Source organism: Ursus americanus, chromosome 1 (genome assembly GCF_024610735.1).
Source record: "Ursus americanus isolate L20-20 chromosome 1, mUrsAme1.1.p, whole genome shotgun sequence".
Taxonomy (NCBI): Eukaryota; Metazoa; Chordata; class Mammalia; order Carnivora; family Ursidae; genus Ursus; species Ursus americanus.
Window position 1 is genome coordinate 94,389,001 of NC_142127.1, and position 25,423 is coordinate 94,414,423.

Genomic DNA, 25,423 nt, shown 5'->3' on the forward strand with positions numbered 1-25,423 from the left:
ACACATATTTTCATGTTTGGAGAAATCAACTGTCAGACCTACTTGCATATATTTTGGGAGAAGAATGCCCTCATGTGGCAGCCTGGGGTAGAACACAGAATCTGGAGTCAGTTTTGGCCTTTTTAAATAAGGTCTTCTGCACGTCTTTGAAACTAGCATAGGAAACTCTGCGTGTCTCGTAAAGGTATCGAAAGGTATGTGTTGAGGCGCATCCCAAATCATGGTGGGTGCAAAGCCATCATACTTTGGATTGTTGTCATCACAGAAATGACATCTGGTACACTCCCAATACCGCTATTTTAAAAATAATGTCTTCAGAGGCAACCATATGCAATTTCACCACTCAGTTGATTTTACTAATAGATCTTTTACATTCTTGCAAAACTAGCATTGGGATTGAAAATAATAACCATGCCATCATTTTTATGCCATAGGTGTGAGGAGGGTTTAGCCTCTACTAATTGTAGTTGTCTGATCTGAAACCGGGGGAAGGTAGGATTCCATTATTTGAGGCTAACTCAGGGAGGCGGTCTTCAAAACTCCTTCTTTTTGAAGAGACACAAATACATCTTTCTTGTGGAATATACGTAACCTCAAAATACTAGATTAAGTCGGGCGTTAAGAACCCAAACGCATACGGTTTTCTCCTGACTGCAGAATTTACCTCATGGAAACAGGTTTTGAGGGCTAGGTGAAGATCCTGGAGGACAGAAAGAATCTTAGCTGTACTTTTTTTGTTTTTATTGTTTTTGATTAAAACATATTCACTATATGAACCCAAAACATGCATTAAGTCCTCCAATGCTGTCTTTTTGGCTCATGTGAGGTGATCCAAGAATAATGATCCAACGCTCATCTGTATGGGGCTTCATACTCGCAAAGCACTTTCCTCCGGTAGCGTGAGCACCGTGAGCAGTGTACTTCGTACCCTAAGTGGGCTGCAACTGAACAAGGCACCTTCGCCAGCACAGGCTTTGTTAAGCAGGTGGTCGCCTGTTTCCTTGTGCATTTCCCGAATCGACTTTGGGTTTTTTCAAAGGCAGAGAAGGGTTTTTGTTCAACAGCGCACGTGCAGTGTTTAACACCGTGCCTGGTCTTTAGGGGAACTTCCCTCCACATTTGTCAGATGAAGAAACAGATGAATGAAATAGTTCTCAGAGGGCATATATCTTAAAAGGGTCTATTTGCACCAGGTATAACTGGAAAAGAGTCCACGGATTTTAATCAAGATGTTTTTATTGAACGATTTCTTTGAGAATGTGCGTGACCAGACACAGCGAATATAGGAGTGCGCTGACCCCTAACGGCTTTAAAAAGTGACTTGGAGTGTTGAAAGCATGAAAAGCAGCTCGCTGTCACTCCTCAAGACTTGGTAGGGGTAAGTGAGGTCTGGCTCGGTTCCCACATGACTTCCAGCCTGCCATGATTTCTCTGTTGCTGTCTTTGTGAAGATTTGTCTGATTCAAGGTCAGAAGTTAGTGGCTAAAATTGACAGACTGACACATGAGAGAGAGGGGGCTTCTGAGGCCATCAACCAGAACCCCCACAGGGCAAGAGCCTTAGCAACATTTATAGCTTCCTTCTCAATGTGAAAAATGTCTCCAAGTTCCAGGAAAAGATTTTCTCACCACGCTGTGAAAACTAGCACAAAGAGACATTTCACTGCGCATTTTTTCCCCTAACAAATTTCTGAATCCAGGGTTAGCAGAAAAGGAGAGGTGGGAAGCAGGGTTTTCTTGTCATAACTATGACCGCGTGGCCTTGGTCATGACCTGTGACTTTCTTTCATCCCTCCTCCTTGATCTGGAGGATGGGAAATAGTACAGACTCAGAAATTTAGTGGGAGGCCCCAAGAACAGTGCCTGGTACACAATAGACCCTTGGTGTGTGTTAGCTGTGACGAGGAGAGCAGAAATAAAGAAGAAACTTCTGTGTCAGTAGAGCAATTTGAGCTCTGTAACGTGTGGGGAAAACAGCTTTCCTGAGTTTTGAGCGCTTAAAAATACATACCTTCAGCTTCTCTTGCACGGACACTACAGTTTTCCTTATTATAAAAGGTCTATTGATGTTGATTTCAGTATTTTGGTAACTGATTGATCAGAAAGAAATTGTGATTATTTATCTATGTGGCTTGGAAATATCAACCTGTTGGGACTATTTTCTGAAATAAGGAGAAAGGAGATTGGAGCAGCAGAATTAAAAATTTAATCGGCTGTCTTCCAGGGATCGTATAAGAGCTTTTGGAGTCAGATCAATGGCAGCTCTGAACATATTTGGAAAGCGCGCCTACCTTTTACCCAGGGAAACTATCAAAGCCTAGCCCACTGAGCCACGGGACTTTGTCTTAAGGAAGTTTTCAATTTCAGCTCTATGAAATAAATGATTTATAACTAGGGACCCAGGTGATGAAAATGTAGGGGCAGTTTCTGTTTTGTTTTAGCCCCAAGGTTGTGAGTAGGCTGCATTTCAAAGCAATGGGAAACGTGCATTTCCCGCGCTAGTTTGATTTTCTAAATGTCATTGTACAATGTGATAAATGTTCTGATCAGTCGTCATTTGGAATTAGTACACATTCTAGTTAAAGACTTTGAATCAGTAGAGTTAACATGCGTAGATTATGGAACTGGAAGGCAATAAGTTATGATAAAAATGGGCTTCAGTAAACTGACAACTGAAATCATTGACTCTTTGACTCCTTCTTAGATGTTTTTGCAGGTTTTTGCAATGCCCCTGTATCATTATTGGGATGTCAAATACAAGTGCGCCTGCCATTATACTTAAGTAATTCAAAATTCACAAACAAAGGAATGCATCCAAAGAGGAACCTTGTGTAAAAATGTGGGTCAGAAAGTATTAACAATGGGCTAAGTATTAAGAGAAGAGAAGCTACAAGAATATAAATATAAACCTTTCTTTCTATACATATTTTGTATACTTATTATATGCATTAAAAAATATATTTTATATCAATGACTTTCAGATAGGTGGGGAGCCAGAGGGATGTATCACAACCCAGAATGGAGAGGGTTTTTTTTTTTTTTTAAACTGCACATGCACCTTCCCTCCTCCCCTTCATCTCTTTTCTATCAAGGTTCTGAGATACATCTACACCCATGGCATGTCTGAGAATCATGGACTCTATATCCTTTGATCAACAAAAGAAAATTTCCCCCAGCCTTTCAATTATTCATTCTGGGAGCATCTGATGTTTAAGTTATGCAATGGGCCTTCACTTGCTTCCTCACATGCTAAATATCAGAGCCTAAGTATTTCATTGATTACAGCTGATGTTTGATCACTACAGTTGTTTCATTACTCTGGAAATGAATACTTTAGGGACACTTTGGAGGGTGCTGTATATAGGCTGCTCTGTGTAAAGTTATTTCCATAGTCAGTGATGCCAAGTGTCACATTAGAAAATTCATGCTAGGCAAGACTTGCATTTTTAAAGCTCCTGCCATGAAAGAACAGTTTCCAACTTGTTTTCTGTTGTCTGGCTCGTTGCAGACATAATATTAGCTACTCTAGCCAATACTATGTAATGAAAGCACTATCCACACGGGACACTAAAATATTTACCCAAAGGCCTTGTGGAGGCAAAGAGCCTACTGCATATTATATTCCCATAATCTTTGCAACATGATTGCGAGGCATGCCAATTTGGATATTAAAAGATGAATTTTACAGAGACATAAAGTACCATCATGAAAAAGAAATTATTTCTGACTATGGGGATTATGGTAATCAAGTAGTTAAGACTTTATCTTAGATCTTTGGAACCTTCATTCTGCCCACGTTCAGGGAAATGTTCAAATCCAGTTGGTATTTCTTTATCATCAAGTTTAAAGTGATGTGCACCGTCCGCTCCTGTTGAATACAATAGTTCACATTCTCCATTTGCTGTCCTGGGACAGCTATTTGAATTTCATTTGATGACTGAGGCTCTAAATGGCTGTGTATCAAGATGACCCTTGTTGGTTTTTGTTCAAAGGCGGCTGGGGTTTGAGCTTATAAAGTACCATGCCTAGGCTTGTACTCAGGTCTGCAGACTTAACAAAACACTTTTAAGCTTAGGTTGGAATTTTTAATAAAAGACAATCGAGAATGCTGGCGGCATGTAAAAAAAATGCCAAGTGCGCGATCAGCACACATTATTGAGAAATCTGCAAAAAGAACAAAGTTAGGTCATTTGAAAGTAGCTCTTCCCAGTTCTTCCCCCTGCCCCCCCAAGTCTATTTAGTACAAGGGTTTTCAAGTATTCTTTTAGTAGGTGAGTTAGAGACCCAAGACCCCCATTTTATAAATGAAGGTAGAAAAATCCTGGTATGGACATGGGGAGGGCTTAAAGAATTACAAAAAAGTATGTAGTGGTCAGATGAGCAGAGCTGAATGTGGACAGACAACGTGTGGATAATGAAGGAATTTGTCTTTCCAGCTTAATCAGCCATAATTATGTTGAATTGTGGTGAATCATTTTTTGTAGGTAGAAAATGATTGAATACAGGCACTTTTACATGGTTCGCAAAGGGAAGAAAATTCTGTGTCACAGAGCTCTAGGCGCTGGCATGTTATGTCTGCGTCTGCTGGCTTTCCAGAATTTCTTACATCACTTCTTTCTAAGGAGACTTAATGTGCCCTAGTCCACTGGTCATCTTTTGCGTTGAGCATTAAGACCATCACGCTGAGAAAGCTCGGAGCTCGCCACCACAGAGAGCTCTGTTTCTCCACAATGCTTATGTGGAAAGGAGCAAGGTCCTTTCAGGAGCCTAGGAAGGTGTCCATCAACAGCCACCACTCCAACTTCTAAAAATCTGCCCACTGTGCCCTACTGAATCAGCTGCCCTTCCCCGTGGTCTAAAACGAGCAGACAATCTCTACTGCTAAGCCTATTCTATACGTCCTGCAAATGTATGGCGCTCGTATTTATCTGGGTGTGCGCACAAGTGCACATGTGTTTATGCAGGTTTTTTAAACCACATTTACCTTTGTGGAGAATGACAACATACGTGAAAAGTGAATGATACATTTTTGTAATTCAGATAACTGGAATAAACACAATTTAGTTCAAGAAATGCGGGATGACTCCAAAACAAAGGGAAGCAGGATAATCTCAGCTTTGTTCCAAATGTTGATTTACACACGAAAAGTTAAGTTTCAGTACAACCATACGGAGGGAAGTGTGAGGGCTATTAGAGCATGCAAAGGGAGAGGGAGAGAAAACTTACCACAGCCTGGAACCATCAAGACGAAAAGAAGAAAAGAGTAAACATCTGCATTAAAATCTGGTAGGAGAGCAGCAGGGTTTGTTCCCACCTGTTTAGGGTCCCTATACTAGAGACTGGCTGGAGAAACCGTCCGGTGGGCAATCTCGCTTTCAAGACCGGACTATTCATGGCCGCTTATTACTTTTCCATTGGAAGGATTGCCTGAAGGACTGTAAATTCGAATCTTGGCTAGCTGAGAACCCATCTTGTGTGTCACTTCTCTGGGGCTCAGTTAGCTTGTGGCCAGTCCCTGAAAACACTGTCTTTCCCCCCTGCCATCCCTTAATGCCCACATTCCCTTCCCAATGGGGTGTTCTGCCATTTTTCTTGCTAATGTTTCACCAAGGTCAAATATTGCTTCTTTTCTTCACGATACTCAAGATATCATTCCCTTATCTCCCTCCTCCTCCTCCCTCTGCAGATCCCCTCATTTTCTCCCCGCAATGTATGCTATCACCCAATTCTTTTCCTGTGACCCCACACATGTCTACATTTAGTTTGTATCTATGGACCCTCTCCACCCGCTTTGGCTATCTCCTCAATCCCGGTGCGGCTGCGCAGGGAGGAAAGTCTGAGTTGGATTAATTCGTTCATGCTAAGTGGTTAGTGGGTGACCCCTTCTCTTTCCAGGTAGAGAGCAGCTAATCTTTATTAGTTCAAAAGTTAGCTTTAAAGCTGCCTTTGGCGATTAGGGGAAAATAGATGTTTTTCAAAAGACTTTAATGGCAAACAATCGAGAATGACCATGCTGGATTTGACTTCTTCAGCCGCAGCCTTCGAAGATTCCGAGGAGAAAAAGAAGCTATCGGCAACACTGCCTTATGTGAGGGGAGGGAAGGAAAGGAAACGAGAGGGCAGAGTCATTCCAGCTATGAAAATAAAAGGATGGAATGTTCATGCACACAAGTCAGAGTCCCAGGCATGCCCGCTGCAATGTAATCGTGTTGTAAGTCTTCTTGAAAGGAAGCGGGATGGGGCCTGGGTTTGCTCCACTCAAAGTGCTGCTCAGAGACATTCATAATTAATATAGAAGATGTTCACTTAGTTTTCCGGCTAATACTATGGCTCGCTAATATTATAATGCTGGTTCACTGCTAAGGTGGGAAGCTGGGAAAGATAACTCGACAGTTGTACTGACCTACAATACGGGGAAAAAAGTAACATACGGTGTTGTGCCTGGAATCAGTGGTAGTTTAGAAGGAGGAGGAAAGAAAATGCATGATTGTAAAGTCAAAGAGCTTTGACAGGGTGGAGCCCCTAGGAATTCTTTATTTCCCAGAGTGCTGTGAATTTCATTTCTCAAAACATGTTCAATTTAATTTCACTTTAACATAGGACGTGAAACTATAATTAGATATTTAGCGTTAACTGGGAAGAAGAGGATGCTGAAAAAGAAATTCTCTCTTTCTCCAAGAAGTTATAAATCACTGGTTTAACTTGATCTGTATGAAGACCCCTGGATTTCTCTGCCCGTTTGTTCCCCAGTTCACTACATTCCTATGGACAGACATACGACCCTCGCATCCAGAAAAACCCTGAAATATACCCAGACATACCCACATCCTCTCAATCCCTTGGCGTGTGGAGTCTGATGTCTCATAGAGAATGAAAGACAAAGTTTCATTGTTTAACAGAATGTAGAGGCCACGTAGCTTCTGGTGAACTTACCTGCCCATAAAACGCTACACGATAGTAGCGACCAAATAGCCGCTTCTCTGAGTTGACCACCTCTGCAACTTTTAGGTATGATCGGTGAATGTCGTAGTAGAGGTCTGATAGTTTCTGAAATCATAAATCAAAGGGTTTCATGAAGGTGATGCTGATACAAAAAAACAGGGAGTTGCCCCTTTTGAAAATTGTAAGTAATTCACCAATTTAAAGCAGGATGTTTTGACCAAGGTCTGGCCTCAGAAAACGTACTTTGAAGTCTCTCTGCTTCTCGAAGACAGCGATGATGGGTTTGTTGACATCAGCGATGAGCTCATATCGCTCAGACTTCCAAAGAAACTCCACACACATATAGAGCTGCTCCACCAGGATATTCTGCAATCCCCCAAATAAGAATGAGATTTTACACGAATGTGTAAGCATGGTGTACGCATTGTGGTTCATCCCTGAAAACTTGTTTTCAAAACTGTTACACTGTCAGTTTTCTTTATAGTGGGGTCTCGGTGTTCTCTATCTTTGTTAATGGTATTTACACCCATCCTGGAAGGGATGGTGGTGTCTTCTTGGATTCTTCTCTTTCCATTACCAAATTAGTCCTTCGAGCTTGCTAATTTGAATCTATGAAATGCCTTCAGCTCTGTCTAGTCCTTTCCATTTCCATGGTCACTGCCTTAGATCAAACCCCTGTTCCTTCTCTTCCAGACCTCATAGTGGTCTCCTAGTAATCTGCTTTCCACTCTGGTCCATCCTATGTGCTGTTCTCTAGGAATCTTTCTTTCTAAAATGTAAATCTGATCACGAGCTCTCCACTGCCCTAAACCTTTGTAGAAACTCCAGTGTCTCTGAATGGCCATCCAAACTCTCCAGCATGGCATTGAAGGAGCTCCATGATCAGGCACCAACCCCCCTTTCAGTGCCCCCCTCCCACTCCACTTGTCACTGACTTTGCACTTTGGTTACACCATCCTGTACCACTCCACTCTCAGAATACTTTTGCACCTCCACACATTTACTGGTGTTGCGGCTGCACCTATAAGAACCTTGTTTTCTCATTTGGCACCTTCAAGTCCCATCAGTGCCAAGACCCAGTGCAAAAGTCTGGAGAGCTTTCATATATGTCTCATCCATCTGCATCCCAACCACTGTCACTTAAAAAGTTGTTCCCCTTTAATTGCCTAGATTTGTAGTTGTTGGGTCTTAAACTGGCTACTCTCCATCCTGAAAAAAGTTTGTCCTTCTCAAGATTCTAAGCTCTTTGAAAGTCAGCATCAGGTCTTATTTATCTTTGTCCTCCATCCTCAACGCCTCACATATACTAGTGGTTTAATAAATATTCAGCTAAATCAAATTATATACTCACTTAAGCAAGTGGATAATATTATTAAATCTTTTGAACATCTTTGAAGAAGAGATTCTTAAACGTTATTTGAAATAGTTAATGTAAATATGTAGTTGCATTTACTGTTTATCCGCAAGGTATACTAAATTCATATAAACCATATATAAAATTTAATTAAAATCCACCCAAAACTTTCTTTCTGCAACCCTTTTTTAAATCTATGTAACATTAAGATTTAAACAATTAGCTTATGAAATATTTTATTTACTTGATGAGGGAGCTCTGTTTTCTTTATCAGAATTATTGCTATGTAATTGCCAATAGACAACTTCTTTTGATTAATGCACAATAACCATGATTTGCAAATCAAAATGTTTTTTGCAGAAACTAGTGAACCTTTCTGTTCAAGTGTATTTACAACTTTCTAATGCATTAAAAAAAAAAGTTGTGATCAGCTCACAAAATTTTCAGCATCCCTTATGATGTTTACCAAACGACCAATGATTTCATATCTTATAGAAGAGCAGACATTATATATTTGGGTCCATCTTAGAGAAGTGAAGTTTAGTTTAAATATTCATTGAAAATTATGCTTTATCAATGGAATTTGAGATCTATTAATCTCAGATTAATTTTAGCCTGCCTTTCATTTAGCCTAAGTCCTATTCTACAGTAATTTTATTTGATTTCTGAATAAGATTTTCTCTTCCATATTTAGCTTAATGTAATAATTCAATGCATCTTTTTAGGCAGTTACTGTACACGAGATTATATGGATCTAACCTCATTGTATGGTGTGTCTTGCATTCCCGAATCTTCTTTCATTGCTCCTTCTTCTTTAATATTTGGTGTGATGCTCAGAAAAGCTGGCCAGCCCATAGAAAACATGCCTTGAGAGGACCAAGCAAAATGCGACATTATTATTTGAGCCAGATCCTGTTTGGCATAGATAATGTGTTTCTTTATGATGTTACAAGTAGTAAATAAAACTCACACAGTCAATGAGATGGGTAGATAATGACTGTTGATAAATATTCTCTCCCAGGGCAACCAATGACCTCGTTTTCTAATTTTGTATCAATTTTCAGGTGACACATTTTCTTTTAGAAGCTGGCATGGAATTATGGACAGAATACAGAATTTGTAGATAGACAAGGTTCCAATGTCCTAGTTTAGCCAGAGTTTTTGAGCCTGCTTCGCCCCATTTATTAAACTGAAGATGTTACTATCTATTTTAAAGGATGGTTGAAGGGATTCAAAACATTAATATTTGAGAAAACACCTGGTATGGTCAGTGTATTATGGAAACAACGCTCACTCCTTGCCAATTTTCACTCTTTTGCACTAATCTAGAAACTTCCTTAATTTTTCCTAGCACCATGGCTACCAAGATTAAAAAAAATAGAAAAAAAAGATCTGGCTCTACAGATAATATATAAAGACAGTTGATCATGGGCAATGCCCCGAGAGGAGAGACTGGAACTGAAGAGTGGAGAATTTGAGCAGTCAGGAGCACAGCTTGGAGTGACCGACCAGCCCTTGAACTTTGGCCCCATCACAAGCTAACCGTGCACCCTGGGTTGGGTTGTATCATTTCTCTTGGTTTTCTCACTTGAAAACAGGAGGCCATAACAGCACCTAACTCAAAGACTCATTACTGGCAACTAATCGAGATATTGCCAGTGTAGAGCCCTGTGCGGGCCCATACATACTGAGCAAGTGCTTTTAAAATTATAGCTAATACTTTCGTGAGATGTCTCCATTTTTAATTATCAGCTCATGGGCTATGTCACTAAACGATCACTCCTCAAACATACTCGAAATTATAACTAGAATAGTTGTTGCAATCTAATCCTTGCATTAAAAATTCTACTTTCCTACTTTTTAAAATAATAATATTCCTTCTGTAATTAAACATATATTAAAATATGTGACAATTGATTAGCAGGGATATATAGCAAAGAAAGTCACCATATATTTTTTTGCAGAATGATGATTTTTATTACAGTTGTACTTTCTGGAGTTGCTTATATTTGCCTATAGTCTTAATTATGTGCACATTGTACTAAAGGGATCCTTTTTCCTCTAACTTAGAAACACCATAATATAAAAGTATATTGAGGACTTTAGATATATGCCAATGGGTATAAATATATGTTAATGCATCATAAAAAATCACCTTCCTTAGAGTTTACTAAGCAAATATATTCTTTTTTCAATGGGTATGTTAGTGTCCAATGTTACCTTAGGTCTGGAAATGGGTATTTAACATTTTTTGAATATTAAAGGTTCACACAATATTTTGGGATGTAAGTTTCCACAATTTCTCAAACAGACCCTTAGTTTTATCAGGGTTTTTAAATTTTGTTTTCTGTTAGAATTTGAAATCATCTTTATGGAGCTGTACAGTGTCTGATTATGATACAAAATAGATGGGGAAGAAGGGTACGTTAGACAAAACAGTGATGAGTTCGATGACGTGCATATAAAAATGAAGCTAAATGGTAAGTGTGGAAATAAGCAGGAAGATTCCTGAATTTTAGCATTGACACAAGCCCTGATGCCAGGTCTGGTCTCCTCCTCAAACAAGTGACCTCTGTCTCACAGTTCACTTTGGTCATTTGGTTCAAATGCCTTTTTGCAAAATCCACTGAGATTCTTTAGAAAATATATGCATGTTTAAAAGAATAAGGGATTAATTATGTTTCCAAAATACTGTAACTAAAGTCCATTTACCTTTCATTCAGTTATTTTGATCTTAATATCTAAAGATTCATTTCTGTTTTTCATACACTGAGCTTTCCACTACATTTTGAAAGTTAAGAGAGCATTAGGAAATAGACCCCAGGCCATAACCTTTGGGTTTGAACAAACTTTTGCAAGGGAAAACAGGTTAAATAGATTAGCTATATTGCCAAATGTTTCACAAAGAGTAATTCTTTAGTTATTGTCACAAAATCTTTCATCAAACTTTAAAGATGACATATTCTTAATTAAAGGAAGTCAGTACTGTAAATTATTATGTGTTGCATATTGTCTGAATCAGTTAATGCTTTTAAAAAAGTAAATGGAACATGTTGATTATAGAGTCCTGCATATATATTTTTGGCATTCCTTGTTTCAAATGAGTCATCTTATTAGATTCCAAAATTAAAATAGATTTTTCTTGCAATTTTAAACAATTTTAGAATAAAATCCTAAGGGCAAACTAGTATGCAGATTGGTAGCAAATATGGCCATGACTCATAATCCTAAATATTGGATAAGATGCAATTCTATGTGCTGAGAACTTTTCAGTTCTAAACTTCATAAATTTGGGTAGATTTAGTAATGGTAGGAGCTTCAAGCTTTTACAGCGTGAGTTATGAAGTTCTGAGACAGTTTTTGCTTCCAAGTAAACATTTAAGAGTTTCATCAAAGAAGACTTTAAGCAGCAACATAATTTCCTCTGCACTGTTCCATGGGGGTAAAGGAGTTTATGCGGGAGAGTTAGGCCACTCACTTCCTCCACCAGGAGCTGTTAGTAATGGGTAGCTATCACAGGGGTGGATATCCTCCGGGAGCAGGGATGGTGTGCAAATCTTTTCCATTTTCCAGTAACCTATGGTAGTGCAAGATGAGGTTAAGACATTGCTACATGTTGGTGTTAATACAAGCTTATGAGACTATTAATCGTTACCAATGAAACATTCTCATTTTGAACTAAGAGGTTGACCAGTTAGCCTTTTTGTCCAAAAAATAAACATGATAATGGCACAAGAGAGCTAAAATTTATAAGTACAGTATAATTAGAAATATCTGTGAAAATTAACATAACTTAACAAAACATAACTGAGATTAATACAACCTAAAATTAATAAGTTAATTTTAATTTAGGTTTCAACATGTCAACTTCTAGACTTCTCTCCTTGCACACAGCCATCTTACCCTTTCTTTTCAGGTATTCCGCAATGAGGGCAGCTATATGGATGTAGCACATAGCAGCCTACAATAAAAAGAAAAGGGTTTCAGAGGAAGGCACAGTGTCGATTTTACTATTCATCTAATCAGGACGAATCTTCCAAGGTGAGTCAGTATTCCATGTGAGAATGTGTGGAGGAATCCTTTTAATGAATGAATCAAAAACAAGAATTGATTTGATTTCCAAAAAGTTCATAATCAAGAATAAAACACATATTTGGGCATTTTTGTTTGTGTTTATCTGGGTGTAGTCTTCAAGTGGGTGAATGAGCTGACCTGGAGAATTTTTCAATAGAATTACCTCCCTTCCTTAATATCTAAGTCTAATGAATGTATTTTTAAATCCACAGTTCTCTTCTCTTGTTAAAACTACAAGCTATAGCATCGAGATCTAAATTAGGAGTAAAATTAAGTTACCTTCTTGGCTTTTCTCCTTCCGGTAATGGCCCCATTGGAATATCTACTGCCTTTAAGATGGTCGCCTCACAAGGTGGTACTTAATTAAATAGTGTGGCCTAATGTAACAGGTGTGCTCCCGCCAACCAGACTATATGGTGATTTTATTGTTTTCTCACATCTACTGAAAAGTCCTGAACATTGCTGAACACATACTAGAACTTGACCTGCTGAAGGGTCCAAATGACTTCAGCTTTTCCCTATGAAGGTTGTGGAGTTATTTCTCCATTTTCTGGGCCGTCCAAGGGACCTGGAGTTTCTCATTCTTGTCCCATCCAATTGTCTCCAACTGCAGTTTCTGATTGGCTCTATTTCTATCCCAGGATCCCTCACATGCGTTTAGAAGAACTTCAGGTGTTAGGACTATCCCAGACAAATTAATGTCTTCTCCAAAGGGGCATATTTCTTTTTTTTTTTTTTAAGATTTTATTTATTTATTCGACAGAGATAGAGACAGCCAGTGAGAGAGGGAACACAAGCAGGGGGAGTGGGAGAGGAAGAAGCAGGCTCATAGCAGAGGAGCCTGATGTGGGGCTCGATCCCGTAATGCCGGGATCATGCCCTGAGCCGAAGGCAGACGCTTAACCGCTGTGCCACCCAGGCGCCGCCAAAGGGGCATATTTCTGAGAGTAAGGCACAAGTTTCCCATTTGGTATCCTGAAACCACTTGGGGCCATGAATTGCTGCAAAAAAATCCACCCAGTATTTGAACTGACATAAAAAAGTTAGCTATTGATTTATAACCTTCACACAGTGCACTCTCCTCACATGGCTCGTGGGAGTGTTAATATTTCCATCACCAGCTCAGACTAGCTGCAAATAAGGACAGATTACCCCAGCCTGAGATTACTCACCATGGTGGCAAACTTCCCCATCCGACTCCAATTACAGGGAAGACGTTTTAAGACACAGAACATTAACTTACATAACTCAATTTCCAGATACCATTACAAACATCCTCCATAGTCTTAGGCTTTTAACCTTTGGTTCTGCATTACATATCCTATAATTACAGCTGATACCAACGACTCTGTCCTTGACTTGGTATCATTTACATGGAGTTGGGCACTCTTGAATCCTACGTGCAAATTTACATCTATGTATCATTGGGTCATATCTAGATGAGTGGAAAAATATGGTAGCCTACTGTAGGTGAAAATCCAATTGCCCTGATAAAGAGGACAATGTCAATGGAGAAGGACTGAGCCTTCGCTAATCACCTCAGATAAGTCTCCGTTTCTCGCATGAATCTTGGCCATGCTTTCGAGCCAGGTCCTCCGCAGCTCAGGGGTGCTTGCATAGGAGTTTGCCAGACTGTATTGGAGATCCACCAGCATCTCAGGGTCCTTCTCATGCTCCTTCATCTGAGCTGTCGCCATCAAAACAGTCCTTATACGTTTCGTCAGATCTTTCACCTCTGCTGGGAAGTTGCTGTTCTTTGGAAAACAGAGAGCCTGGGTCATTATCTGTTCCTAATGCCTAAGGTAAGTTACTTCAAGTGACTTGGCATCACATTTGGTACATTCTCTATATTGTTCATAAATATGTACTTTCTTCACATATGCATTCCATGTGTTGTGATTGTGGTTGTACACATTTGAACATAAGAACTGCAGTAGACTCCATTTTATCTGCTCACCTAGCTTCTTCTAGTAAGAGCATCCTGATTGTTCTTTGAGGTGCTTTCCTCTCTGGCTCTAGTTCATGTGATTTGAAGGTGTCTACTTCATTCACAGGCACCAGTGGGTGGCCCACCAAACTGGCCTGGCCCATCATATTCTTTGATTCCTCAAGCCAGTGATCAGTTTAGGAGTGGGCATATGATACAAGGTTTAGACAAAGAGATTCAGGTCTGGGACTTTGGCACTATAGAATGAGGTGTTCTCTTCTCTTCTCTTCTCTTCTCTTCTCTTCTCTTCTCTTCTTCTCTCTCTCTCTCTTTTTAATGTTTTTATTTATTTATTTATTTGAGACTGAGAGTGAGATAGCATGAGCTGAGGGAGAGGGGTAGGGGCTGAAGGAGAGGGAGAAGCAGATTCCCTGCTGAGCAGGTAGCCCCACATGGGGCTTGATCCCAGGACCCTGGGACCATGACCTGAGCTGAAGGCAGATGCTTAGCTGACTGTGCCACCCAGGTGCCCCGATGCATTTTTTCCACTTACAGGATACTCCAGTGTGATCAGAATTTCTGAGAGAGTAAGCTCATGGGGACAGCCTACTTGTAAACCAAATAAACAAAGAGGAAAATTGAACTGAGAGGTAGAGGCAAAAATCGAGGCAGTAGGAGAAGGGGCTTGAACATATGATGATTTTTTAATTTAGGAAAAACTTTTTTACTAAAATTTTTTATCCAGTTTTATTCAGAAGTAACTAGCATATATCACTTATGAGTTTAAGGCATACAGCATGGTGACTTGATTTACATATATTGTGAAGTGGGAACCACAACAGGTCAGCCAACAGCCATCTTCTCATGTAGATGAAATACAGAGGAAAGAAAGAAAAAGAGGAAAAAGGAAAAAATTTCCTCTTATGATGACAACTAGGATTTTCTCTCTTCACAACTAACTTTTCTACAGCACAGAGCAGTGTAAGCTATAGCCATCATGTTGTACCTGACATCCCCAGTTCTTATCTATCTTACAAAGAGAAGTTTGTACCTGTTGACCACCTTCCTCCAATTTCTCCACTCCCCACCCCCTGCCTCTGATAACCACAGGTTTGATTTCTTTTTCCACGACTTTCAATTTTTTTGTAAGACTACCCATGTCAGTGAGATCATACAGTATTTGTCTTACTTTGTCTGACTTATTTCCACTTAGCATAATGCCTTCGATGTCCATGCATGTTGTCACAAATGGTAGGATTGCCTCAGTTTTTATGACTGAATGCTACTCTGTTGAATATATATACCACCACTGCTTAATCATTCATTCACTGACGGACCTTAGCTTGTTTCCATGCCTGGGCTATGATAAATTATGCTGCCATGAACATGGGGGTGCAGCTATCTTTTTGAATTAATGCGGAAACATTATTTTAATTCCTGTGTTCAGCCACGCCTGATGCCAAGCTCTATCCCTGGACTTTTCGGTACTATGACTAAAGGAGAAGTCTTCAGAAATTTCTAAAAGAAAGATTCAATAAATTTGACCAAGAACAGGGTTATGAGTATTTCTGGATGTTCGTGGTTAGTTTTCTTGTATATCCCACTCAATCACCCATCTTGCACGTTCCACTTAACAGATGACAGACTGACGCTGTTAGAGCTACTGTTAATTCAAACAAGCGCACTCAACGTCACACTCAGTTCAAGTCTCAGTGAACAAAATGCAGAACCTGTATCTTTTTATGATGTTGATATTTCACCAAAGAATTCAGCTCAGTTTTATTCCTAAGTCTTTGAAAATGTCCACAAAGCATTTCTTACTTTCATCTGCTTGTCTCCATTAGCAAAATTATTGGTAATTGCAAGAGAATGTTGAAACCGAGAGCCTCCAATCCCAGCATCGGCTATTAACTGGCTTACGGCCTTGATGAGCTAGAAGAGAAAAGAACAATGCAACTTCAAAAGTAGTAATTCAGAAATAGTAATTTTAAGGAAATCCACTGGGCTGGATGAATGGATTATTGATTTCTCCCTGCGGGTCCAAAGGATAGCATCTTCACACATTAAATTTTTAGAAGGTTATGTCATCTAGGGCGTTTCCTAGAATCTTAAATATATGAGAAGGTCACAGGAATCTTGGGATGCCTTAAAGAAAGACATTTCTGCGTGCGGAATCTGGCGGGGTTTGGCATCCTAGAGATAGCCATGATTTCCTGATTCCGGTTTCTATTTGATTCTCTTCCCTGGCGGAAGAAAGGAAACGTCCAAATGGAGTTATGGGCTTTGCTGACTTCTGCCCTCTTCCTCTGAGTGAGAGCGGACCGTGCTGTCTTTAAGGCGGGGTCTGGTAGGGGAGTTGGTAGCTCTTGCCCTGGGGCCAGGAGGCTTTTATCAGCGCTGGAACAGATGAGTGCTTTTCCCAACAGCATTGATGAAACTTGGCAGCACTTACTTGTAAGTGGGACCGGACAATTGACTTCTGCTTGTTAAATTCAAAATTCTTCCTCATGAAAAAGTACAGAAGTGCTGATGCTTCAGTCTGCGTTGACCGTGACCTGTGGTTACAGCATTTCAGGACTTCATAACAGAACGATCCACACAGGTCGGCTGGCCCCTGAAAGAATGCTGAAGGAAACTATGGAAATAGAAGGACTGGTTAAGGGCGGATCGTGTTTTCATGTTGCTCTGTTTATGCCCAGTTTTAGAATTCCTTAGAACAAAATCCACCTTCTTTTTTTTTTTTTAACCTTGTTTTTTTCTTCCATCTACAAGTGGAAGGGATAGACTTGTATTTATTTAAGTCTATATTAATATTTCTCTTTTTTCCTAGAAATAATCATTCTGTACATGGTAAGTCTCTCATGCATCAATAATGACAACCCAGAACCAGGGACTGAGAGCTTTGAAATGCTTTCTGTTCACCCAACACTGTAAAACCACAGGGATCCTCAAAGATGGTAGCTCTGTCTATTTCAATGTGGCAACTTTATGCGGCATGAAAGGACATCATAGTTGATGATGTGCATTTTGCCTAAGTCTCTGCCACAAACACTGAGAACCCCAGAACGATGGCTAGATGTTAATTTTATTCCCTTTTGATATCCCAGCAGATAGGCTGTCAAGGCTGTGAACTTATTTTCAGACCATTAATCAAATGGCTTATTAAAACCCCAAAACAGTCTAATAAAACCAAATAAACCAAAATAAAAGAAAACAAGCCTTCTTTCCTCCAACCTGAGAGATGTCAGGATTAATATGTGTTGATCACCATCCTTCCCCGAGCTTTCACTGGAACCAGGAGAATGCTTACCTTGCATACAAACAGTCTCAAGGAGGCAAACACATGCTTCAGTGCTGTGGCCGACTGGTTGACTTGGAAAAAGAGCATGTAGGTGTCAAAGACCCTCTTCATCATTGAATTTTGACATTCGGATTGTTGGAGCTGTCTCTGGAAATTTAACACGGAAGGTATTTAGGACGAGTTAAAGGGCAGCTGTATTCTTTCAAAAGAGATTTATTGTGAACCTACTATGTGGTAGGCACAATTCTGGGGGCTGGAAATAGTGTTGAGTAAGAAGGGAAGGAAGGTCTGTGTTCGCACTGAAACCTACACAGCAATGATTGAAAGAAATTGCTAAATAAGAAAATAGAGCAGAATGATAGGATATGATAAAAAGTAATTGCTTTGGGCATAGGGTTACTCTAGATAGGGTGGTTAGTCAAGACCTGCTTAATGGATGAACTGACATGGGCATATCTGAAGGGACTGTCTAAGGGGACACAGAGAGTACCAGGGACATGAGTTGGGAAGAAGCCTGTGAGATCAAGGTTGAAAAAAAAGAGCAGAGCAACCTGAGCATGGGGCATGGGGTGAGATCGGGAGAGAGGAAGAAGATGAGGTCACAGATGAGGTCACAGAGAGGCAGGTCCTTGTAGGCATTGTAGGGCCTTTGTGATGTCTGAGATTTGATTGACATTTGCACTGAGTAATAAAGAATTAAAATGTGGTTTTTGCTTTTTCTACCACTATGATGACATTTCACCTGAAAGCAGGTCTTTCTTGGCATAATCATTTTGTGGTGTAGACTTTATTCAGTTCAACCCTGAACATCTGTAAGCTCATTAGATTGAGCTAATATTTTAAATATCTTTATTGAGGTATAACTGACATGTAATTTCTATAGCTAGCATTTATAAAATTTTATGTAAATGGAAATATACAATAAATACTCTTTTTGTTTGGCTTCTTTCACTAAGCGTGACTGAGCAGTATTCTATGTGTGGATATACCACCATTTTTAAAATCCATTCACCTGTTGATGGACATTTGGGTTGTTTTCAGCATTTATTAAAAATAAGGCTTCTATGAATATTTGTGTACACAGTTTTGTGTGACCAAATGCTTTTATTTCTCCGGGGTAAATTCTTAGTATTGGAATGCCTGGTCACACGATAGACGCAGGTTTAACGTTTTAGACTGCCATACTGTTTTCCAGAGTGTTTGCATTCCCGCCATCAGTGGATGAGAGTTCCAGTTTTTCCATATCCCTGCCAAAACTTGGTATGGTCAGCCTTTTTAATTTGAGTCATTCTAATAGTATGTAGTGGTATTATTTCACCCAAGTTACACAGATGACCAATAAGCACAGGAAAAATGCTCAGCAGTATAGCCTGTTGGATCTAGCTGTCATTCGTCTCTCCCCTGGAGACGAAAAAGTAGAGTCAGAGCCTCCCTCAGCCGGGCTGGCCTGACAGTGAAGCAGGAGGAATAAGGAAAATGTTTATTATTTGACCAATAGTGACATACGTATGTACTTATATCATTTGAGTAGTAAATTCTGAGTCTCATCTTTCAAATTTTTTTCCACTCACACATCTGTTGATTTATGTAAGGTTAATTAATTTCATAAAATACTTTAAAAACATGTTCTTGACTTCCCACGACTTTCCTACCTCCCATTTTATCACGGTTGCAGAAGATGTCAGCATCAACTTACCTGGTGAATCTGGGTGAAGAGGGATAGCAGGTCTAGAATAGTCAGGCAGACCTCTGTAGCTATATTGGCCTCTGTGTCCACATGGTGCACAATGTCTATTTCATTGGAGTTGCCTACAAAACATAAGGTAGAACACTCATAAATGTCTAAGAAACTTTGTATCCCATAAAGGACTTTCTTCTATTATAACATTATTTCATGTTGACTGGTGTTTTGATAAGCAACTTATTAAATCAAAGCGCTTTTGTTTGTTAAATTACCTTATTGGCTGAATCAAAAACTCTAGGCAGAGTCGTTAGTGGATGTAGACTGAATGTTTGTGTCCCCCCAGATTCCTATGTTGAAGCCCTAAACCCCAGTGTGATGGTATTTGGAAGCAGGATCTTTGGGAGGTAATTAGTTCATGAGAGTGGAGCCCTCATGAATGGGTTAGCGGTCTTATAAAAAGGGACATCAGAAAGATCACTTTCTCTCTGTCATGTGAGGACACAACAAGAAGGTGGCTGTCTGCAAATCAGAAAGACGGTTCTCACCAGACATCAAATCTGCTGGCACTTGACCTTGGACCTCACACCCTCCAGAACTATGAGAACTATGAGAACTTTGTTGTTTAAGCCACCCAGACTGTTAACTTGCCGCAGCAACTCAAACTAAGATAGTATGTGTGCCCTTTTCAAATGTCAGCTGTAGACAAGAGTGATCCATTTGCCATTATTTCTTCCTTCTTTTCCATTGACTTAGGCATTGACAGAGTTGTATTTCTTTCATTCTCCGTCTGGGTCAAGTTTATGCTCCTAGGCTAACAGATTAAATGTGCAGTCTCTGTGGGCAGTGTGCATTAATGGCCATTAACGGCACTAAAGGTATTTTAGGTGAAGGCACATGCTTTCAAACAGGTAAGTCTGGTCCCATGCCCATAATCACCAACATGTACACAGTACAAAACACTGGGCCCATTTTTCCTCGTTTACAAGCTGGAATGTGTGCTTCCTTGTGCTCAAGATGTCACACTTACTGCTTGTAGGACAATTTCCCCTCTTCCTGAAGAGCAGACAGTAATGATCTTGTTGCGAGAGGCCCTATAAGCCCGACGATGGCAAAGTCACTTGATACCAGAGGAGCTGCACCCAGCAGATGATACTGAGCGGTTTGCCTTTTTCCTTTCTTCTTTATAAGGACACTACATTTTTTAAGCCCCCTCTCTAGTGATTTTTTTCCCTCTAAGAAAAATTCCCTGGGCTACAGCGAGTCTGAAAAAGCAGTGGTCTCGGTGGCATGCCAACCTTCCCATATGTTTCTGAAACATTATAGTGCATTTCACATTTTCCACACATCTAGAGAAACACCGATCACCATCACATGCCTATTATTTCCTGTTTACTTACTGGACATGGTATTGTCTAACATCTGTAAGAGTTTGGGGTTTGAAAGTGCGTTTTTGCCTCGAATTATAGGTAAAGTTTGTGATCTGTGCTGCTTATGTCCTTCATGAGCGGATGTGGTATGCATCCTGAAAATTAAATAGGAAAAAATGGGTAAAGTATGAGAGATACGACACACAGATGTTCAATCAAGTATTCTAGATTGAGTCAAATATAAACAATTTTTAAACAGAGATATTGTATTAAAAATATTGATTATAGGTAATATGATAAAAGGGGGTTTTAAGAATACTTCTGGAGCAATTTTATTTAAGCCAAAAAAAAAAAAGGTTCAGAAGGATAATCAATACCAAAGGATGATAGAAGAATAATAGATATTGAATTTAAATCTGAACAAGCATATTCATTATTGTTTAATGAAATCATGGGATTCCATGGGAATTCCATGGGATTCCATCCTGGTAGGCAAGAGAGCTAAGGGGGCCCTGAGTGCAGCTATGTTCCCAGACCGATGACAATGGCCTGCAATGGCTCTCATTCAATGTCTCCTTGGCACTTCCATCTGGGGGAATGAGCCAGCTTGATGTAGAAGTAAGAACACTTCCCATTCTTGACTTTCATTTAAGCTACCATTTGGCCAAGATAATAGAACATTTTTTTGAGGAAAGCAGGTAATAGGAGATACCCTTAAGAGTCAAGCCTATAGAAGAGGCAATGGTTTTCTCTTGCTCACACTCTTTAAGGCTCATTTGGTTCTGGCCAAACCAAATGTTCTGGATGGATTGAGGCCCAGAAGATCTAACTTTGGTTTTCAGTAGCCAGGGGAGTCCGGGTCATTCCTGAAGCTACAAGAAACAATGGGTTCTGGGCTGAATGGCTTGAACTTTGGGACTGGCTTATCTCTGCGTATTGAGTCTATTTTAGTCTGGAAATTCTGGAGGAAAAAAAATCCTGGTTTCTGGAAGGGGAGATGTAGGAATGGCCAGGACTTGTCTAGATCATTCAGGAAGAAGCCTGAAACCTAACTGACCAAACATCAAGAAACCTACAGTGACCTCAGGTCTATTACTATTGTTTTTAAACATAAACAGTCATAGTTTATAGTCCTCTATTCTATTACCACTTGCAAAACATGCCTATTATGTTTTTCTCATTTACTTTCACACAAGGGGCCACTTCAAGGAGTCTCTATGGACTAAGAGGCAAAATTTACTCCATGATTTATTGGTTATATACCACTTTCCTATTTCTAAAATCCTTTCTAAAATACAGCCATTTTCATATTATATATTATTATGGTAACTCTGGGAAGAATAAATCAAACTGGAGAAAATTTTAGCAAAGAATTCTTATTTACTAGACCCAGGGGAGATTTAAAGTAAGATTGCAGGGCAAAGTTTTCCCACCGGGTAGGTTAATAAAGGATGACTCCAGGTCATGTATGCTAGTCAAATCAGTGTAATGACTAGGAAATCTAACACAAGCTTATGGAGCCCTCTGTGCTTCCTCACTGCCTTTGATCCTTTAAAAAACAATTTGAGCCCTAAGGATGCTGCTAACATATTACAATGACTGAGAGGAATGGGGAGATACAAGCTCACATTTTACTTTGTCCCTCGGAGGTTAGCAACCATTAAACGAGTCATTTATTGGAATTAGGCCTTTTTGGGTTCTATTAAATTAAGGTACCTATTAACCCTCATCCTATGCATGGCACTGTGCCCTGAGTGCGCATAAACAAAGCATAATCCTTGCCTCTTAGGTCTTCACAAGCTAGCGGGGCAGATCAGGCAGTACCTAAGAAGTTTTTTCCAGAAAAACATAGAGTTACTTGAAATATGCATTTGGTTTGAAGTATATGCATACATACACATGTGTGTGTGCACATTCACACCCCCATACATATATGCACATCTGTATGCATATATACACATGTATATACTCATATACACACACTTATACACACCATAAGATTACAAGTATCAAGCAAATGCGATGTTACCATTGTGACAAGGGACCTGATGCTTGGCAGGAAGGATTAGATCCTTTGAGAGTTCCATTGTTCTGGGTGGACTGCACAAATTTAAATGCAGCGGCAATTTTTCTGCAAGGAAAACTGATGCTTTAATCATAGCTCAGTAGTTGTAATTTATTTATAAATACAGAACGGCAACTGGCAAAGCGATTACCGAACAATGAACTAGGTCACATGGTATGAAAAACAAAATCACATTTTCCTCTGGCAGTGGGAAATGGGGGTTTAGCCAAGGTGCTGGGGGCTTCATGGTCTCTCATGAGAAAAGGATGTCAACACAAAAGTTATTCCAGGTTCATTTTTCTTTTTAGCTTACTGGGTGTATATACTTTCTTTCTTTCCTTTTAATTGAAGAATAGTTGACACGCAGTGTTATATTGGTTTCAGGTGTACAACATAGTGATTTGACGAGTCTATATGTATGCTGCCGTCACCACAGGTGTATCTCATCTGTCCACAAACAACAAAACCAATGGCTATACTCCCTGTGCTGTACCTTTTATTCCTGTGACTTATTCACATTGGATGTATTCTCTTAAAGAGGAATCTACTACATTACATCCATACAAATGCTAGATAAGTTAGTTCAGACTATCTAGGAAATGTGGTTTCCTTTCAGAAATGTATGTTTTGTGCTTTTCTCTCTAGACAGCTTTAACTAGTCCTAGATCTACTATGGGTATAGGGCAATCATCAAACTCCTTTGTCTACTGTGAGGTCCCTCACAATTCTAATGTGCATTTTAACATTTCTAACATATATCTGTACGTGTAACCCGATACACGACTATTTGTCATAATTATTTTTAAAGACCAGACTAACCTATTGAAATTTAAAAGTTATTACCTTATTATATTGCGTTTCCCTAGGTATCTGAAATTTTGAAGACAAACACTAGAAAGAAAAAAAAAGTCACATTCTAATTATTCATGCCCTTTTATTTATATAAACCATTTATATACATTAAAAGAAAAATATTATATTTTCTTTAAATATTTCATGCATTACCATTGATAGATAGTTCAGCATATGGGTCCTTAGGATGAAGGATGACATACTGGACTATTTTGAGGCTTCCAGAAAAAAATGTTAACAAATCAACTCTATAACTTACTCCAAGATGCTGAAGAAGTCAGACACCTCTGGGCTGGGTGCTCTTTGCCAGTAGGCAATCAGCGTCTCTGAAAGGAAACACCATGGAGCATGAGACTCTTGGAAATTTAAAGATTTTTCCTTTTTTTAAAAATCATAATTTTCAAGAGCTCTCTTTACCCTCTGAAATTGTCTTCATAATGTGAAGAAAGCACATGAGAAGACTCCTGGTTTCTGCTTGATCTAACTTGTCAAATCGAAGGGTTGAGCCTATCAAAGACAAGGGTCTAGGGATCTAGGAGTAGAAGAACCAGGAAGGATCGAGTTAGAGTGAGAGACTGCTGAGTCACAAGGTGCTGGATAATTGGGAGAGAAACCCTACCTTTTCACAGTTGTCAGTCTTCTCACTGCTCTTCTCATTGGTGCTTGGGTTGGAGTCAAGACTCGCTAAGGATGCTCTGGAGTCAGCATGGTTTACTGTAGAAATAGCTATCGATGAAAATGCTGCAAACACAAGCCACAGCACGCAGGTGGTAATGAGACGCAACAGGCACACACACAGCTAAAATGATGACCCAAAAAGATGGGAGCATTGAGGTGGTAGCAGCGTTGGGCAAGGCTGATGTAACAGAGCCTGGAATTGCCATTAAAGACGTGCCACACCGTAAGAATGGTCACGATGGCCATGCCAGTATTAAGGATTTAGGAAAATTTAGGCCATTATAAATGGAAATGAAGAACAGCTTGTTCCTTTGATTTCTCTTAAAAGAAATTTTCTTTTTTAAAAATGTTTTAATAAATGTTCATAAGGCTGCTTTTTGGAAAGAAGCTTTCAAGTTTTGACAATTTATAAGAAATGAAGATGACATTTCCAAAATAGTTCTTAAAAGTAAATTTTGAGCTTGACGGGCTATTAAATTTTAACAGGTTGTACGCAATGAAAACTTAAAGATTGTTCCCAGAATGAAGCAATTTGCTAACATCTGAGTAGATCGCTCTTTGAGCCAAGTCAAACTGAATGCTAAGTAGAAGAGGAAGCCCCTGGATGGTTTTCAAAGAAATAGGTAAAGAGACTCTTTCACTATATAAATATAGTGTACTTTGACATACAGAAATTATGCACATTGAATTATGGAGTGGGTAAGAACACGATGTTATGTAACATAAACATGGATGAGAGTGAAACACAAGTGTTCTCACAAGGTCTTAAGTACCTGCTATGGAATTTAACACATCTTTAGAAAATGATGTGTCCACAGAGTTTGCGTGTTTCATAGCTGACTGGGTGTGGAATCCTCCATTGGTGCTGAGGTCGTCTCTAGACCCCTGCGTTGGAAGCACAGAAGAGATTAATGCGATTCGCCATATTTCAACATTGAAAACCCCCATATGCCTTCTTTGCTACGCTTTTGATTCGGTGCTACTTGACTTGATCTTTTATATTCCACCCAAGTTCTTCTGCCGAAGCAGGCAGTAGAAATGAATAATCACAACCATACTCTGACAAGCCCATACTCTTAGTAACAACTTGATTTCTTATGTGATTTGTTTTTCACCATGTAGTGGAAACTATCTTCTAGCTATAAACTGGTTGGAAATGCTACTGATTTTCAATGGATTA

General features: G+C 39.5%; 1 protein-coding gene across 4 annotated transcripts in view; it reads right to left on the reverse strand.

The window, feature by feature from the left end:
• DOCK10 (dedicator of cytokinesis 10) overlaps positions 1-25,423 on the reverse strand; it is a 260,353-nt gene that overhangs the window by 11,224 nt on the left and 223,706 nt on the right. For all 4 annotated transcript variants that reach the window (XM_045775338.2, XM_087863926.1, XM_045775336.2 and 1 more), the window contains exons 34-50: positions 25,017-25,128; positions 24,185-24,306; positions 23,983-24,097; positions 23,825-23,891; positions 23,557-23,604; positions 22,678-22,779; positions 20,679-20,803; positions 19,294-19,406; positions 17,607-17,744; positions 16,749-16,931; positions 16,118-16,228; positions 13,908-14,123; positions 12,199-12,256; positions 11,774-11,872; positions 9,055-9,161; positions 7,185-7,307; positions 6,933-7,046 (exon numbers count right to left, since the gene is read on the reverse strand). In XM_045775338.2, the coding sequence (XP_045631294.1) occupies positions 6,933-7,046; positions 7,185-7,307; positions 9,055-9,161; positions 11,774-11,872; positions 12,199-12,256; positions 13,908-14,123; positions 16,118-16,228; positions 16,749-16,931; positions 17,607-17,744; positions 19,294-19,406; positions 20,679-20,803; positions 22,678-22,779; positions 23,557-23,604; positions 23,825-23,891; positions 23,983-24,097; positions 24,185-24,306; positions 25,017-25,128 (1,953 nt within the window). The remainder of the gene's footprint in view (positions 1-6,932; positions 7,047-7,184; positions 7,308-9,054; positions 9,162-11,773; positions 11,873-12,198; positions 12,257-13,907; positions 14,124-16,117; positions 16,229-16,748; positions 16,932-17,606; positions 17,745-19,293; positions 19,407-20,678; positions 20,804-22,677; positions 22,780-23,556; positions 23,605-23,824; positions 23,892-23,982; positions 24,098-24,184; positions 24,307-25,016; positions 25,129-25,423) is intronic.